This window comes from Acinonyx jubatus, chromosome C2 (assembly GCF_027475565.1).
Source record: "Acinonyx jubatus isolate Ajub_Pintada_27869175 chromosome C2, VMU_Ajub_asm_v1.0, whole genome shotgun sequence".
In the NCBI taxonomy this organism is placed as follows: Eukaryota; Metazoa; Chordata; class Mammalia; order Carnivora; family Felidae; genus Acinonyx; species Acinonyx jubatus.
This window is the reverse complement of record NC_069384.1, coordinates 118,468,695-118,483,755: the sequence shown is the minus strand read 5'-3', so window position 1 is coordinate 118,483,755 and position 15,061 is coordinate 118,468,695. Positions and strand designations below refer to the sequence as shown.

At 42.0% G+C, this 15,061-nt stretch overlaps 1 protein-coding gene across 17 annotated transcripts in view; it reads right to left on the bottom strand.

Moving 5' to 3' along the window:
• Positions 1 to 15,061, bottom strand: part of SLC9A9 (solute carrier family 9 member A9) — a 698,450-nt gene that overhangs the window by 111,574 nt on the left and 571,815 nt on the right. For all 17 annotated transcript variants that reach the window (XR_008297954.1, XM_053221337.1, XM_053221339.1 and 14 more), the window contains one exon: positions 4,341 to 4,393. Coding sequence is in view for 16 of the 17 variants with exons in the window: in XM_053221337.1 (XP_053077312.1) it covers positions 4,341 to 4,393 (53 nt within the window). In the remaining variant the exon portion in view is untranslated. The remainder of the gene's footprint in view (positions 1 to 4,340; positions 4,394 to 15,061) is intronic.

Sequence of the window (15,061 nt, the reverse complement as noted above, 5' to 3'; positions counted from 1 at the left end):
AAAAGATGAAAATTAACCTCATTGTAATAGTTGGAAGAGTACAGATGGGAGAAAAATGAGTTCTTAAAAAGGGTTGATTCCATTACTTCCAAGCTCCAAACCTTTAAGGGTTTTCCCTCCATCACACGTAGAATAAAACCACACTTATCACCTTGGCCAATGATTTGGCTGCTCTCTGTTTCTCCCAGTTCATGTCCATCTCTCCTAACTTGTTCACCAATTCACAGCCACACTGGCCTTCCTGCTACTCATGGAGCACACCATAACCCATTGTGACTCTACAGCTTTCATCCTTGCGGTACCCTTTTTCTGGGCTGTTTTTTCTCCAGATCCCACACAGCTCACTTCTGCACATCATTCAGACCTCTGATCAAATGCCACTTCCTTAGAAAGGTCTACCCTGGGGCATCTGGGTGGCTCAATTGGTTAGGTGTCCGACTTCTGCTCAGGTCATGATCTCATGGCTTGTGAGTTCAAGCCCTGTATTGGCCTCTGTGCTCAGAGCCTGGAGCCTGCTTTGGATTCTCTGTCTTTCTTGGCCCCTCCCTCGCTTGTGCTCTCTCTGTCTCTCTGTCTCTCTGTCTCTCCCAAAAATAAATAAACATTAAAAAATAAAAAATAAAAACAAAGGCCCGCCCTGATGAGGCAATACCCTCTCCTCCATTGTTCACCATCCTCTTATCTGCTGTACTCACATCATTTACCTTTTTTCTCATCAGCATCGTCCATTAGAACAAAAGCTCTGTGAGTGAAAACTTTGAACTGGTAACTGCTGCATCCTCTTCACATGTAGACTAGTCTCTGACATGGTGGATTGTATGGATGAATGAATGAGTGCATGAGAGCATACCATTTCAGAGTGGAAGTTCTGGAACCAGATTGTCTAGATTAACATTCCACCTCTTCTTGCTATGTACCCTTGGACCAGCTATTTAACTTATTTGTATAGAGTTTCCTCATTTGTAATATGGGGATAACAATGGTATCCGCTCATAGGGATAGGGTTATCTTGGAAATTGAATTAATACAGACAGGGTGCTTAGAAGTGTTAACAATAGTCTGTACTCAACAAATGTTAGAATGATTATGAGAAAAATGGCAAAAAGGGAAAAAGAAGCAACAGTGGTGAGCCTTCTTGGGCAGCAGGAATTTCTATTAATATATTAAGGCAAGTGTGATGCTCCAGTGATTCTCAACTTCTGTGCAGTGCTGTGTTTTCAAAAACTCAGCATCAATTACAAGGAAAACCTCTTATGGTGGGAGTAGGGGAGGGGGTGGGAGTCTCAGAGTTCTTTTGTTTTTGCTTTTAAATTTAAGAGACATAAAATTCACAACTGTACTATCTCCCATTTCTCAAAGAAGCACATTTGCATAGAGTACATATTTAAACTTTAATACCTGTATGTAGAACATGCTTTCTAAAGCTTTTGGGTCTGGTACAAGCAAAAGTATAATACCATTCACACTCTAAAGCTGTTGCAAAGCAAAAAGGAAAATGGTGACATTGCTGGTTAGTGACAGAAGTTCGCATTTCCCAAAGGCTGTTTTACTGTCCACCAACTGAGAAAGAAGTTCCTTAAAAAATATAATAACGTGTGTTTGTTACTGATTTTGAGAGTATACAATCAGTAGTTGCCATAACTGTAAAATTTTTAGCTTTTGGTAAAAATAGTCTTCCTCTTTTTCTTCTATTTTTAGAAGTTGGTGCGAAAATCATCTTATTTGTTAACACAAGCCCAATTGAATACATGCAAACCAAGTGGAAACATGCAATCCTCCTAAGAATGAGGGTTTATGCTCTTCAGTCCTCCAGAGCAACAGATGCTGATAATAAGCAAAGAGATGTCAGGCAAAATGAGGGCAAAGAGGTTCTTGACACATGGTTTGGAAAGTACCAAAACACCCACCAAAAGCAAAAACAAAAAAACTGTCCAGGTCAGTTGGCAGCGGCATGGACACTGTTTTTTTGTTTGTTTGTTTGTTTGTTTTGTTTTTTTAATTTCTAGCTCAATGCCACTGTTTCCTATACTTGACACGGAAGATAAGAATTATTCCAAGGTTTGGAGAAAATCTCTTTCTGAAATGTAGCTACCTTGGTAGTCAAATATTATTATGAATAGGAACACTTCCAGGACACCTCTTAAGAACAAAATTATTTGAAGGAGCAGAAGTTCAGTAGAAACCATGTAATTTGTAATAAGATTAGTTAGCTAACATTTGTACAGCTCTTTATGTGTCCTGTACAGGAAGCCCCAAGTGAGAAATATCTTTCAAAACGGTGGCCTGTGAAGTTTTGTACTGCTTGAGGAGAGAGTACACTTTTTCCCTCTAATGATAATAATTTAGTATATTAGTGATTATTTTTTCCTCTTTCCCCGCCTTGGCTACCAAAGCTCACTTGTGGCTTGACTAAGCAAGTATATAGGACCTTATGATCTGCTTATTCTTGATTCTCTTTATCCCTTTGGTTTTGACTTTCTGCTGTTAGTAATATTATTTATTGAATTTTAAAATTCTCTTAAAATATTTTACTATTATTTTATTCTATGGGTAAGCTGCCACAAATCCTTCATAAGATGAGATGAGTTTAACTAAATTAAGTTTCGTAGTTTTCATAAATATAATTTCACTTGATCGTTATACCAATCTGGAGAAGTAGACATTATTATCAACCACATTTTACACATAGGGAAACTGAGACTCAAAGAGGTAAAACAACTGTTGGAGATTCAAATACAATGCAGTTTTCACTGGACCTAGTTGCCCTATCTCATGTCTCTAACAACAACAACAACAACAACAACAACAACAACAACAACTACTACTTTCTACTGGTTTAAGTATCTTCAGGTAGGAGTTATTACTGAATTAGCAATGGTGTGAATGAGCTAAAATAAAATGTTTAAATTGTAAAAGGAAGGAGTTAGGCTCCTAGGTAATCTTCCTAATAATTATATGTGATTTCAAAATATTAGGCAGCTAGAGAAAGATGAAGAATTTGCTTTGATGCATTTTCTTATTCTATCTCTTTTAAAGAAAAAGATAGAAGAGAAAGATAGAATTTAGATAAAAGTTTTGCTTGAAGGTAGGAGGATGGATTAGTTGACCTATATGAGATGAAAATGCTTTTCAAAAATCAGCCACCATGGCACCTTACTAACTACTCATTACAGCCCATGAGTGTAAGGAGATGGGCTTTATTCTCCCTTCTCAGGTCACCAAGCTGGCCCCAATCCCAGTGTGCTGGCACACCTGCTGTGCTCACTCCTGCAGTGAGGTGTGTTTCCTGGGCTATGGAGTCTGAGAAAACAGCACCAGCCTGGCCTTGAAACACATGTACAAAAAAAAATTGAAAGTACAATAAGCCAGGATCATCACCAACTTAATTTTCCAGGCCTTTTTATAGAGCACAGGATCCTTCCTTCTTTATGTCTATGTAAACCAGGAAAGTAGCAACATTTTGCCCAGGAGCACTAACCAGCTGTGCCTCACTGATGGCATTATAGAAAAAAAAATCACAAAATAAAAGAGATGGATCCTCTTTAAATCCAGGTATGATCATAACACGAGTCATTAAGCTACATCACTTATTTATATTATACTACTGTGTCTATCTGCTTACAATTTCAACAAAAGGTGCAACATTCCTACACAATTGTTTTAAGTACTGAATTAGAAATGGCTAATGCAAAATTGCCAATGGCAGATTCTACTGCGATGTCAGGTTCAAGTTCAGAGTTTGGGGAATACATTTCCTGTACTTGAGGGAACAGCACATTATTTTGAACAAATTTCCCTAAGGATTTTCAGGTCTCTGCAGAGAATGGTTGTGTGGTTAAGTTAGGAATGGATCACCTAGACAGTTTTGCTGTGCTTTTGCAAATTTTCAATGTTTCAATATTTCTATACACGTAGACCTGATTAATGAGAAGCTGTGCAGGAGAAACAGGTCCATTTGGGCATGTGTGCCCAACATGCATTGGACATGCACTGAATAAATTTCACTGAGATTACCTAGCTAGCAAGTCCCTGGGCAGAGGATTTGAACTCCAGGCTACCTCATTCCAAGAACCATGCTCTTGCTTCTATACTGTAGAGTTTCCAGCTTCTTGTTGCCACAGAGAGGGTGCAAGTGCATTCTAGTTCTAAGCATTCTAAAGGTTATACAAAGGTTATTGATACCCTGTATTCCCAGGTATTTTATAGCCATTGGATGTGTTTTATCAGTGGAGGCAGTGCCCTTTAGGTTGAGCCCCTTGGCCACATGCTGGACAAGCATGGAAGATTCCATGGAACAGAACATTTTATATTTCTATACTCTATGAATTGGCCTCTTTGACTTGCCTGGTGTGAGGTGGGCTCCTTCAGATCTTCATCCAGATCCACACCAACTCTGTTAAAGAAATGAGAAAACTGGTAAGAGCCTTGCTGCAGATGAGACGCAACAGTTTTGTGTGGCAGATCACTGGAACCAAATATGATACAGATCAAAGGAAAGGTTTGGCAGAAAACCATCCTACCTCTCCCTGAATCAAAAGAACCTCAAATGCATTCGTGTCAAAATAAGAACTTGTACAGCTGGGCCTCAGCACAGCTAGTGAGATTGAGCACCAACTCCTGTTCCTCACTGCTGTCTCTCAATAACAGTAGGAGCCTGAGAATGTCCACAGCCCTGAAAATAGAGATCCTGGAGGAAAGGCCACCTGCTATCCCTGCAGGACTCATTGACCAAACTGCTCCTGGAATGTGGGGGCTGGGTTGGAGCAGGCTCCTGGAGACAGAAAAGAACAGGCCTTTGTCCAGATGCTCACCAAAGCTGCCAGTAGAGAGGATTCAGGGTTCTGGGGCCTGAGGCTTAAACAATTTGACGTGGGGGCCTCTTTTTAAAAGAGCCTGTAATACGGTGTGTCTGGGTGGCTCAGTCAGTTGAGCATCTGATTTCGGCTCAGGTCAAGATTTCATGGTTTGTGGGTTCGAGCCCCATGATGGGCTCTGTGCTGACAGCTTGGAGCCTAGAGCCTACTTTGGATTCTGTGTCTCCCCTTCTCTCTGCCCCTCCCCTGCTCATGCTCTTTCTGTCTCTCAAAATAGATAAACAGTAAAAAAAGAAAAAGGAAAAAAAATTAATACAAAAATATGACCACAAAATTGGGTATGGAAATGACTTTTGGGAAAGAAAAAGTAAATTACAAAACGTTTCATGATTTAAAAATCTGGCAAATGCAACAGACGTTTCAAAATCCATAAAATAATTAATACTCGAATTAACTGCCTAACACACTTTTAAAATAACTTTTTCCTCTGTAAGTTTTGCCTCCATACTTTGATACTTTCTTTACATGGCAATGATTTTGTACAAGAGAGAATAGGAAGATAAGGTAGGCTTTCCTCTAACAAGATCGATCGAAATTATTGATAATTGGGAGGCACTAAAGCATGCCTGCTTACAGACATGCCAGCTGTGTGCAGTGCTGCTACATATTAATGCCCTGAAAACACAAGATTTCTGGTAAATTTCATTTTGTGCAATTCCCATAAACAAAGCACAGTGGGCTTGTCAGTGTATATACTGCGTCATCGAATATATTCCTGAATTCTGTTTTGATGGGGGCACCAATGAGAACGGAATCCTCCACTTGGAATTTTACACATCTCATGATTGGAAGAATTTTCCACAGACTAGCTTCAGGCTCAGGACATTTCAAGCCTTGTTTTTCTACAACTGCCAACAGACTTCTGAAGCCTGGCGCTGTAGGACATATTCAACTTTGATTCAGCCTTGTGGCACTATTCTTATAAGCCATTCCTGCACTGGGATGGCCAGCCATGACTTGCCCATGCACAGAAGTGACTGCAGACCACACAAACATATCCTACTAAATATAAACTAAATGCATTCCCAACTCAGCTTCCCCTGAGTCGGATCCCCCAAATGCCCACTCCAGGGCCAACAGACCAGAGGAGAGGTATGACTGAGGGGAAACTGTAGTGGAAAGAGTCATCAAACCCCACTGTGGTTAAAATATATTCCTTTTGCAAATCTTGCAAAAACATAGGACCATGGGAACACAATGCTGGGTTTCTTCCCAGGGCCTCGAAAGGGCCAGAGCAGTTGAGGGTCCTGGAGTTTGAACTTCCTCTGCTCCAGAGTGGGCCTCTGTCTGTCTGGAGGCAGGCTGGGAAGACTAGGGGAGGACTAGGGGGAGCAGCTCAGGGCCTCAGACATCCCACCCAAGCTCCACCAGCACCTGTCCTGTGAATGCCTCAATTCCTAGAGCTTTGGGGGTCTTCCCTTTAACTCCTACCCCTGAAAACACTTCTTTAAGCCCCTTGCCATTCTGTTCTCCAGGTGGAGGAGGGGAAAGCAGGGTGAGGAGCCAGCAGCTGGCAGGTGTGCTGTCCAGTGAAAGGAAAGCAGCGCAGAGATAGCTTATTTAAAATACTTCTGATGCTTCAAAAAAATCACTGTCCTCTGGCAATGAATAGCCTCTTCTTTCTAAACCAGGGAGCGAAATGGGTAGCTATTTATTGTATGTGGAACTGAGAAGAGCCTCTGGTAGGGACTAACCTTTGATTTTCTTAGAGTAGAAAGATCTCTTTTATCTATTTGAAGTCAGATGGAGAGAAGGAATGAGAAAAGAGGGAATGAGAAAGGAGGGAGGGAAAGGGGTCAGGGAGGAGAGACGAGTAGGGATGAGGAAAGAGGAGAGGGAGAGTCACCCTGTGGCCTAATGGGTAAGGCATTGGCTTCCCAAAGAAAGAAGGGAGGAAGGAGGCAGTGCATGGGGAGGGAGGCAGGGGGAGAGAAGTCTTGGGGAGGAGAGGAACAGGAGAAGGGGCAAGGAGGGTGGAAGCCTAGGAGAGGTGAGAGACAGGGAGGAAATGAGGAAGGGGTAGGGAGAAAGAGGGAAGGGGGAACTAGGGCCTGGCCTTCCAAGGTGGGTCCAGGCAGTGACGCTGTGGTGTAGATGGCCTGGGTCCAACCTCTGTGAACAGTGAGGGACAGGTGTGGAGACACCCTGGCCCCCCGCCTCATGATGCCGGGCCACATTCAAAGCTCTGATGGCTCTGAGCTCCCTGGCTGATGCTGAGGACCCCTAGGAGGCTTTATTTCTGGGTAAGCCTAGACCCCCCTTCTCCCTGTCCCCCTCCTCAATGGACTACCTGGCACCTATCTAGGCTATGAATTGAACTGGGGGTCCCAAAGTTCCCATTGCTGCATCTATTTAGGGCCTTTTTCTGGTTCCCTGTCTAGAAAACTCAAGAGGACAGAAATCAAATTTCACAAGAAACCCAATAAGGTTTCTTGTTTGAGGCAGTACTAAGGTTTTCCACGAAAACTTAAGTTTTCCTTTCCAGCAGCAATCAAAGCAGACGTTTCTAGTTTCAATTATTCCAGCAGCCAGATGGAGCTGAGGAATGATGGCAGCAGATTAAGTTCTTTGGTTTTATGTGAGACTCAGTGAGAAGCATCTCAGAGGCCTGAGAAATGCTGTTCTACTGGGAGCAAGAACAATGCTTCCTCCCTCCTCCCATTTCATGGAAGGCCAAAGTCTGCTCCTGGGGCCAGGCCTGTGGCCCTTCTTGGCCTTGAGCAGACTAAACATCTCCTGTGGCTTGAGGAAAGAGAAACTCTATGTAAGTTCTTTCTTCCCTCTTGGGGCAGCTGTGGCCCTGTCCTCAGAGAGTGTGCAGTTTGGCAAGTTTAATTAGAAAAATCTAAAACATTTACTGTAATTTATGTGTTATGAAGGGAAGTCACATAAGAACAGTATCTTCCTCTCTTTATTTTACCTCATTTGATAAAAACCCTGCTAAAATACATTACCTGGCTCCCTGCCTCCTTAAACAGAATGTGATGGGGATACTTGGATCTTTCCTGGAAGTCCCAGCACCACCACCGGCCCCATAAAGTGTAATACTCGCTGTGTTATAATGATTTCCAAGCACTATATGAACCTCTTTATGCCCACATTAAATGGTCTCTGGCTACTATTCTTTCTGTTTTAAAAATTCTTATATCTGCCAGTTAGATTGCCTAGATTTCCTGCCTGCAACAATATATTAGCAGATGGTCTCTGTGCTCCCTTCTACCTTTTAATTTAGTATGGGACTGATTGCTTGATAGTCAAATTTAATACATTTTTTCAAGTTTACAACACACAGATATGCACACATACACAACAAAACAATAAAACTGAAATGTTATAGAAGCGATTACAGTAAAACACAGTTGTTCCCTGCCCCACTCTCTGCCCTACTTCCACAGACCAAGTCCCCATTGCCTCTGAGGGCAATTTTCCACCTTTTCTCTACTGAGATAAATATACTGATATCAGCACGTGTGGCACGTTCACACAGCATCCCCAGGGTTACGCAAACATGCCAGCTGCATCTGTGTCTCTTACTCTCTTGTTCAAGAGAGCAAGTCAGAGTGTGAAAGTGACATTCTGTTAGGGTTAACCTTGAATCCACTCACTTTTAGGTATAAAAGATCATTTACACACTATGGGTTTGAGAAACTAATAGAAAGAAGACACCATGGCACACAGCTTGTAGTGCTATGTGTGTTTATAGCAGGTCCCCAGGTGAGAGATCACAGGTGTATGGCACGTATCTTTCCTGTGGTATCAAGCCCCCTTTCTGTTCATCTGATCCAGATACAGTGCCCCAGGGTTGGTAACCGGACCTGTCCTTATTTCTGAGCATTACCCAAAATGGTCCCTGAGCTGTGGCCCCACCAGATCTGCCAGTGCGTCTCCCATCGATTGAATCCCCTCCCTCTAAACTCCAGCGTGGCAACCACTGGGTACCTGTCATGCACTACCTCCTTTCCTGAACGTTCCACTACAGTCCCTAATCTTCTGATCACCACCATGAACCATCCATCTTGTTGCCCTACCTTGTTTCAGATTCCCCATTACTGTCTGCTTTCATTGACTTGGACTGTAAGTAGCTTTGTACCTCCAACTCTGATCTCTGCTCGCAGACTGAACCCTTTCTGTAGCACCTGTGATCATCTTGCTCTGGCTACTGCAACCCTGGCCCACCTTGTGTTCACCTGTCTGGTTCTACCTGCCAGTGCTCTTCATGATATATCAGCCCTAGCTGGAATCCCAGGACTCACAACTACCCTGTGGTTGCTGAGGTGTCACTGAAGCCCAGCTATTAAGAGCCTCTCACTGCTGTGTGACCTGCATCACTCACTGTGCTCTGGTTTCCTCATTACAATAGGGATAATAACAGAACATGCTCCCCAGACTTCTGGTGAGGATTCAATGAGAAAATATTTATAAAAGTGGTTAGCTTAGGACCTGGTACCTTAGGACCTGGTACCTGGTACCTGCTCTCAAGAAATGTTAGCAGCTATTGTCCATGTTATTGTTTTTATTATTATCAGTACTTAAAAAAATCCCTGAGGCCAATGCTCACTGCCATGCTCACTGCTCACTAATTTCAAGATCAAACCTTCTAGTCTCCAGCTCTGCAATGGACAACCTTGAATATATTAGAGTAATACCTACGGTTGAGCCACAGAGATTTCAGAGGAAAATATTATTTTCATTTAAGGGGGGGCCAAACTTCCCAGATTGGAATTTGTTTCAAATTTACTGGTAGGCTGTTGGAGTCAGAGGTCAAAGAAGGAAAGGAAGGTGTCTGAAGAGCAATGAGAAGAGAGGGTATGCGTAGAGCCAAGCAGAAAGAGCAGAGAGAAACAAGGTGAAAAGGAAGCACAATGTGATTACAAAGATTAGGTACAGGTGGTGGATACCTAACTGTAAAGGTGCATGCAATTGTAGAAAAGGGAAGCCAAGGGTGGATGATGAACAACCACACAGCCCCCAAAACATTTATGAAAATACAGTATAGAAAAATAAACAACCAATAAGAGATTAAAAAGCAACTAAAAAGACTGACTGGTTAAAATTTTATACAATGTTTTGCATTCTTGATGTACCTTTTAATTTTAAGCAAGTTGAGTGCTGCCTCTATGGTATTCAAATGAAAATGAAAGTGAGCTTTGCACATATTCCCAGCTGTGCTCTCAAACATCTCACTCTGGGTTCCTCATTTACAATGAGCATCCAGCTCCATTTTCAGAGCAAAACACATCTCTGTACTACCATAATGCACTTCCCCTCCTATCGCGCCTCCATTCTTTGGCGAATTTTATTAGACATATTGAAATCTCAGGATGCTCCCATATCCAATCATGGTCCAAAAGAATGCTCCAAAGTTGGGTTTTTCTTGGAGGGGAAGCAAGGTGAGTAACTAACAAAAGGCTCACTTTCCCATTAAAGTCAACAAAATCCATTCTGATCCTTATCACTTAGCACCTCCAGAAAGGCAGTGAAATATTACTAGGGCTTAGTCTTATTGTGTGAATCCCAATGGTCCTAGGTGCAATTTTGGTTCTTTTGAACCTCCTGCTGACAGGGGCTGGGTGGTGGGGGAGGAGATACGATTTTCTCTAAGAATTGTATTTGATGACTAAGTGTAAAAAATGACATTTTCAGTAAGGGAAGAGTGACTGGGACAATGGAGGAGTCTTCAAGACACCCCCAGAGGTTTGGGGACTATTATGTAGCTGGAAGAACATCACACAGGGGCCAAAATCTGGTACCACCCAGAATCACCACCCCCATCCTATATCACTTGAGTAAATATTAGTGGAGCTTGTGTATGACCCAAATTAATCTAATTAATCACTCATACATTTTATATTTGTTTTGGGGAAATAAGAAAATGAACTAAAGTAAATGAAAAAACTCACCTTGGTTCATTTTGCTATTTCAATGTGGCACAATAGTTAGGAGTTGGGAGTGTGGAGCCAGGCTATATGAGTTCAAATCTCATTTCTATCATTTACTAATTTATAACTTAGGGACAAATAACTTAACCCCTCTAAATCTCAGTTTTCTTCGTTATGAATGGAGATAAGTATATATCTACACTATGGACTAATATAAGGATAAAATGAGTTAATACATATAAAGTTTGTAAAATATTGACTGCTACCTACAAAGCTCTCATGAAACATTAGCTAATGTTCTTATTGTTCTTGTTATTAATAGGAAAAAAATTGATGTATCCTACATTGAATGATAAATATAATATAGGTTAGGGTTGAGAATAGATATCCTATAAATGACATATGCTAGGATATAAGGGTGAATGACAGGATTCCTGCCATCAGCGGTCCAAGATCTAATAGGGAGACAGACACTGGAAACAAAGAACTATGGTACAGTGAAATAAGCATTGTACACAGAGTTATTTGAACACACAACAAATAGCCCAACCAAGACGGGATATAGAGAGGTTGGGTACATTTCACAGAGGAGTAGGGTATTGAAAAGTGAATGCTGTATAAGTGCCTGACACTAAGCTTTTTGACTGTAGTGTGACTGACATCAAGCTTTTGTTTGCTGAGGCATCCATTTCAAAGTACATCCATCTTGAATAAACATACTGCCAGCTGTATGATACAGCTACTAGCTAAACAACGAGATAGGGAATTCAGCTGTCCCACTCATAAAATTTCCTCTTTCAGAAAAGCCCTGGGTAACCTAGATGACTGACCACTTGAGTGATCCCACTTCTGATTTCCCACACCCTAATTCCTGCTCTTTGCTTTACATTAGCCACTAAAGAGTGAACAAGTGAACACCTAGATACCCCACCCTTGGACCTTAATAAAGGCAGAGGTCCAGGTCCATGCTCTTTCTCTCTGTGTGCCCACAACCTTGCTGCATGGCCTCAAGCATGCCAAGTATATACTGTCCAGGACTCATGATAATAAATCTCATTCCTCAAAGTTCCCTGATGGTTTTTGCTGAAGTGTAGGCATCTTGTAATCATGATGAAAACCACAAGGGCTGGTCCAGCCACAACATTGGCCCTGGTGGAGAAAATGTCTGTGGGATCTTCTCTATGAGTAATACAGCCAGGTGTGTGCCTCAGGCATTCCTAGCCCATAGCATCACTATCAATAGGCTTGGACCAACACAACAGAAAGGATAAGTTTAATGGTAAGTGAAAAGGAATTTGGGAGAGGGCACTCCAGGCTGAGGGCACAGCATAGAAGGACAAAGGCATAGAAGTTTAAAAGTACCAAGTAGGTTTGAGACATGGTAAATAGCACTGTATGGCTACACTACAAGCGTTACCTGTGATGAGGTGAGCAGGTGAGATCAGAAAGTAATTTCCGGACAATTAAAAAGGGCCTTGAATGCTATGCTAAGAAAGTGGTTTGTTGTTGTTGTTGTTTTTGCTTTTGTTTTTGTTTCCTATAGGCAGTAGAGGTTGAAATAGATTCATGTTCTAGAAAAATCACTAGTGGGAAAATTGTGATATTAAGAAACTGGAGGCATGAAGGTCATTTAGTAGTAGACTACTGAAATAGTCCACCTAAGAGTCCATTAGAGTCTAAAGGGAGAGAGTGTGGTGGAGAAGAGGTAGATTTGACAGATGTGTACTTGGAGGGGTGGTGGTAGCACGTGAAAAACTGTGTAGTGAAGGAGAGGAAAGTATTGAAATGTTTCTGAGTTTCCTCTCAGGACACCAGAATTGTTTACCCCTAACGTTAACCATATTACGGGAGAAGTAGGAGAGGGAATTTTCCCTGAGGTGCACCCTGTTAGAAAGTTGAAACAAGCTCAGAGTCAGTAGGGCCTGAGCAGATCTATTGTGAGTGAAGCAAGGTTAGCTCTATATATTGTTATCAGCTCAAAAAACAAAACAAAACAAAAAATAGCCCCTCCCCTTGAAGAGTTTTGGCTGTTTGCTGTCTGAAGTAGAGGTTGAGACCAAACAGTAAAGTCCAAGGAATAAAGGAGGTATAACGGGTTTCAAGGTCAAGATCAGTGGACTAGGAATGTGAATGGAAGCTGGAGAAGGGTGTGTCACGTTTGGTATCTGCAGACAGTTTGGGCATCTTATTTACAGAGAGGCTGGTAGGAAAGAGGCTCAGGAGAGTAATTTATCATAACCTCGGAAAGAAGTGAACACTTTCTGAATGAAGTTTGTGGCAATAGATGTAGAAAATTTCGGTGTGGATTAATATGCACTACATGGGACAGTCCCATATGGGAGATGCCCAAATGTAGTCAATGCGGGCTCAGTATCAGGAAAAATAACAGCCCTTCACTCCTTGTTTGCTTTCAGACAAAGGATGAGGAATTATATCAGAGGTGTAATAGAGACTCTCTTGGCCAAAGACTGGGTAGATGATTTTATATATCAGAAGACTGGTTTTAGAATACAAAGGTTAATGTGTACTGGGAGGCAACTGGAATTTCAAATTTGGGAAGTGACAAGATGACATATCTGCCAGTGAAGTGAAGGAAGAAAAGGAAGTTCCCCAGTTTGGGGACACGAAGCATGTGATATGGCTGTGAACCCCTATTGAAGAGTAAGTTTCAAGCCTGGGGATGCTGCTGAGAGCAGAGCTGCCCCTCTGGGTTTCCACCAGTGCATGGACACTCTGTCATCTGTTGGTTCCCTGTATGTTCTCCTAGGTTGCACTTTCCCACACCTGGGACATGTCTGATTACCAAATTGAAAATGGCTAGATCAAGGGTTCATGTGCTGTCTTGGTGTCCAGAGGTTGTCCACATGACTTTTATTTTCTCCCAGAGATTATGGATGGGTCTTTATCAGGCTGACCAGAGTAAAGAAAGGTCTGGTCTCTCTTTAACTTTTTGCTGACATAGTTTACTGAAAATACTAGGGAACAGCTAACTAGAGGCATATAGCATAATCACCAGGAGTTAGATGCCCTGACTAGCTAGTTCCACCATTTACTCTGTGACTGTAGCCAAGAAGCTATGCCTCAGTTTCCTTTTCCATAAAATGGAATATGAATAGTAACTATTCCAGGGAGCTTGTGAGAAAATGCACTCAAGGGGCTCAGCACAGGACTATAACTAGAAAGTACTCAGGAGCAGTAGCTGCTACTGATGTTGAGGTAATTGTTGATGTTGTCGTCATTGCTACTTAGGCCCTCTGGATGAAGATGTAACTGAATAACTCCAGCATCACAGTTATGTTTTACCTTTCCTCACCTAAGCTTAAAGTAGGTTTTCCTTGTGATTCGGGTTCCAGTGAAGGCTTATTTACAGCGTAAAGACAGATTAGAGTAGGTGTGCTCTGGATGTGTGGATGAGCTGTGGGGCCAGTGTTTGTAATGTCTGACAATTTAGAAATACATTTGGGAATGTGTAAGTATGCTGGAAAAATTATGTTCTTTGAGAAATAAACACCAATAAACAAGTACATGTCACAGACGCAAATGCAGATCTACGTCCTGTTCTTTAAGTTTGGCAAAACTTCCTCTGAGCTTGGAGTACTTAGTTCTGTCAAGATGTAAGCTAATTTCAGGCTACAGATAACAGTCAACCATAACCTGGATTGAGACTGAATCCTCAGACTAATTTCTTTTGACCTAAACCACAAGCACACTGACATCCTTTGGTGGGAAGATAGATACAATAGCTTATCAAGTCATCTGGACTTTCTGCCCTAAGGCTTCACTCAGGGTGCCCTGCTTGGGCAATTAGGGATTTATCAGAGCCAAGGGCACATTCCCCAGAAAAGCTATCCTTTCAAGTGGATTAGCTTGTTTAAATTCTCATATGTTACCCGGTGGAGCATCTTCTCGATGTCAAACTGAAGACTATGGGGAAAACAAGACATGTTATTACTGAATATGAGGTTGTTACAGGAGTCTCCTTTCTACGTTGGTGTGAAACTAAAAGTGGTTGAAAATAAATCCCAGACTGTTAAGGGTCTGAATGAAAAGCAGAAAACTTAAAACCTAGAAACTGATGTGGTTTTGGAGTGATGGGGATTCGGAGCTGAGGGTCAAGAAAGAATTCTTGAGACATCTTTTGGTGCAAAAAAAGGTGATTTTATTAAAGCATGGGACAGGACCTGTGGGCAGGAAGAGCTGCCCCTGGACTGTGAAGAGAGACTGATCATATACTTGGGAGCTGGGAATGGTAGTCAAAGGGAAGTTTCCAAAGGGACTTTCATATGCTAAAGAAGACTCAAGGATACT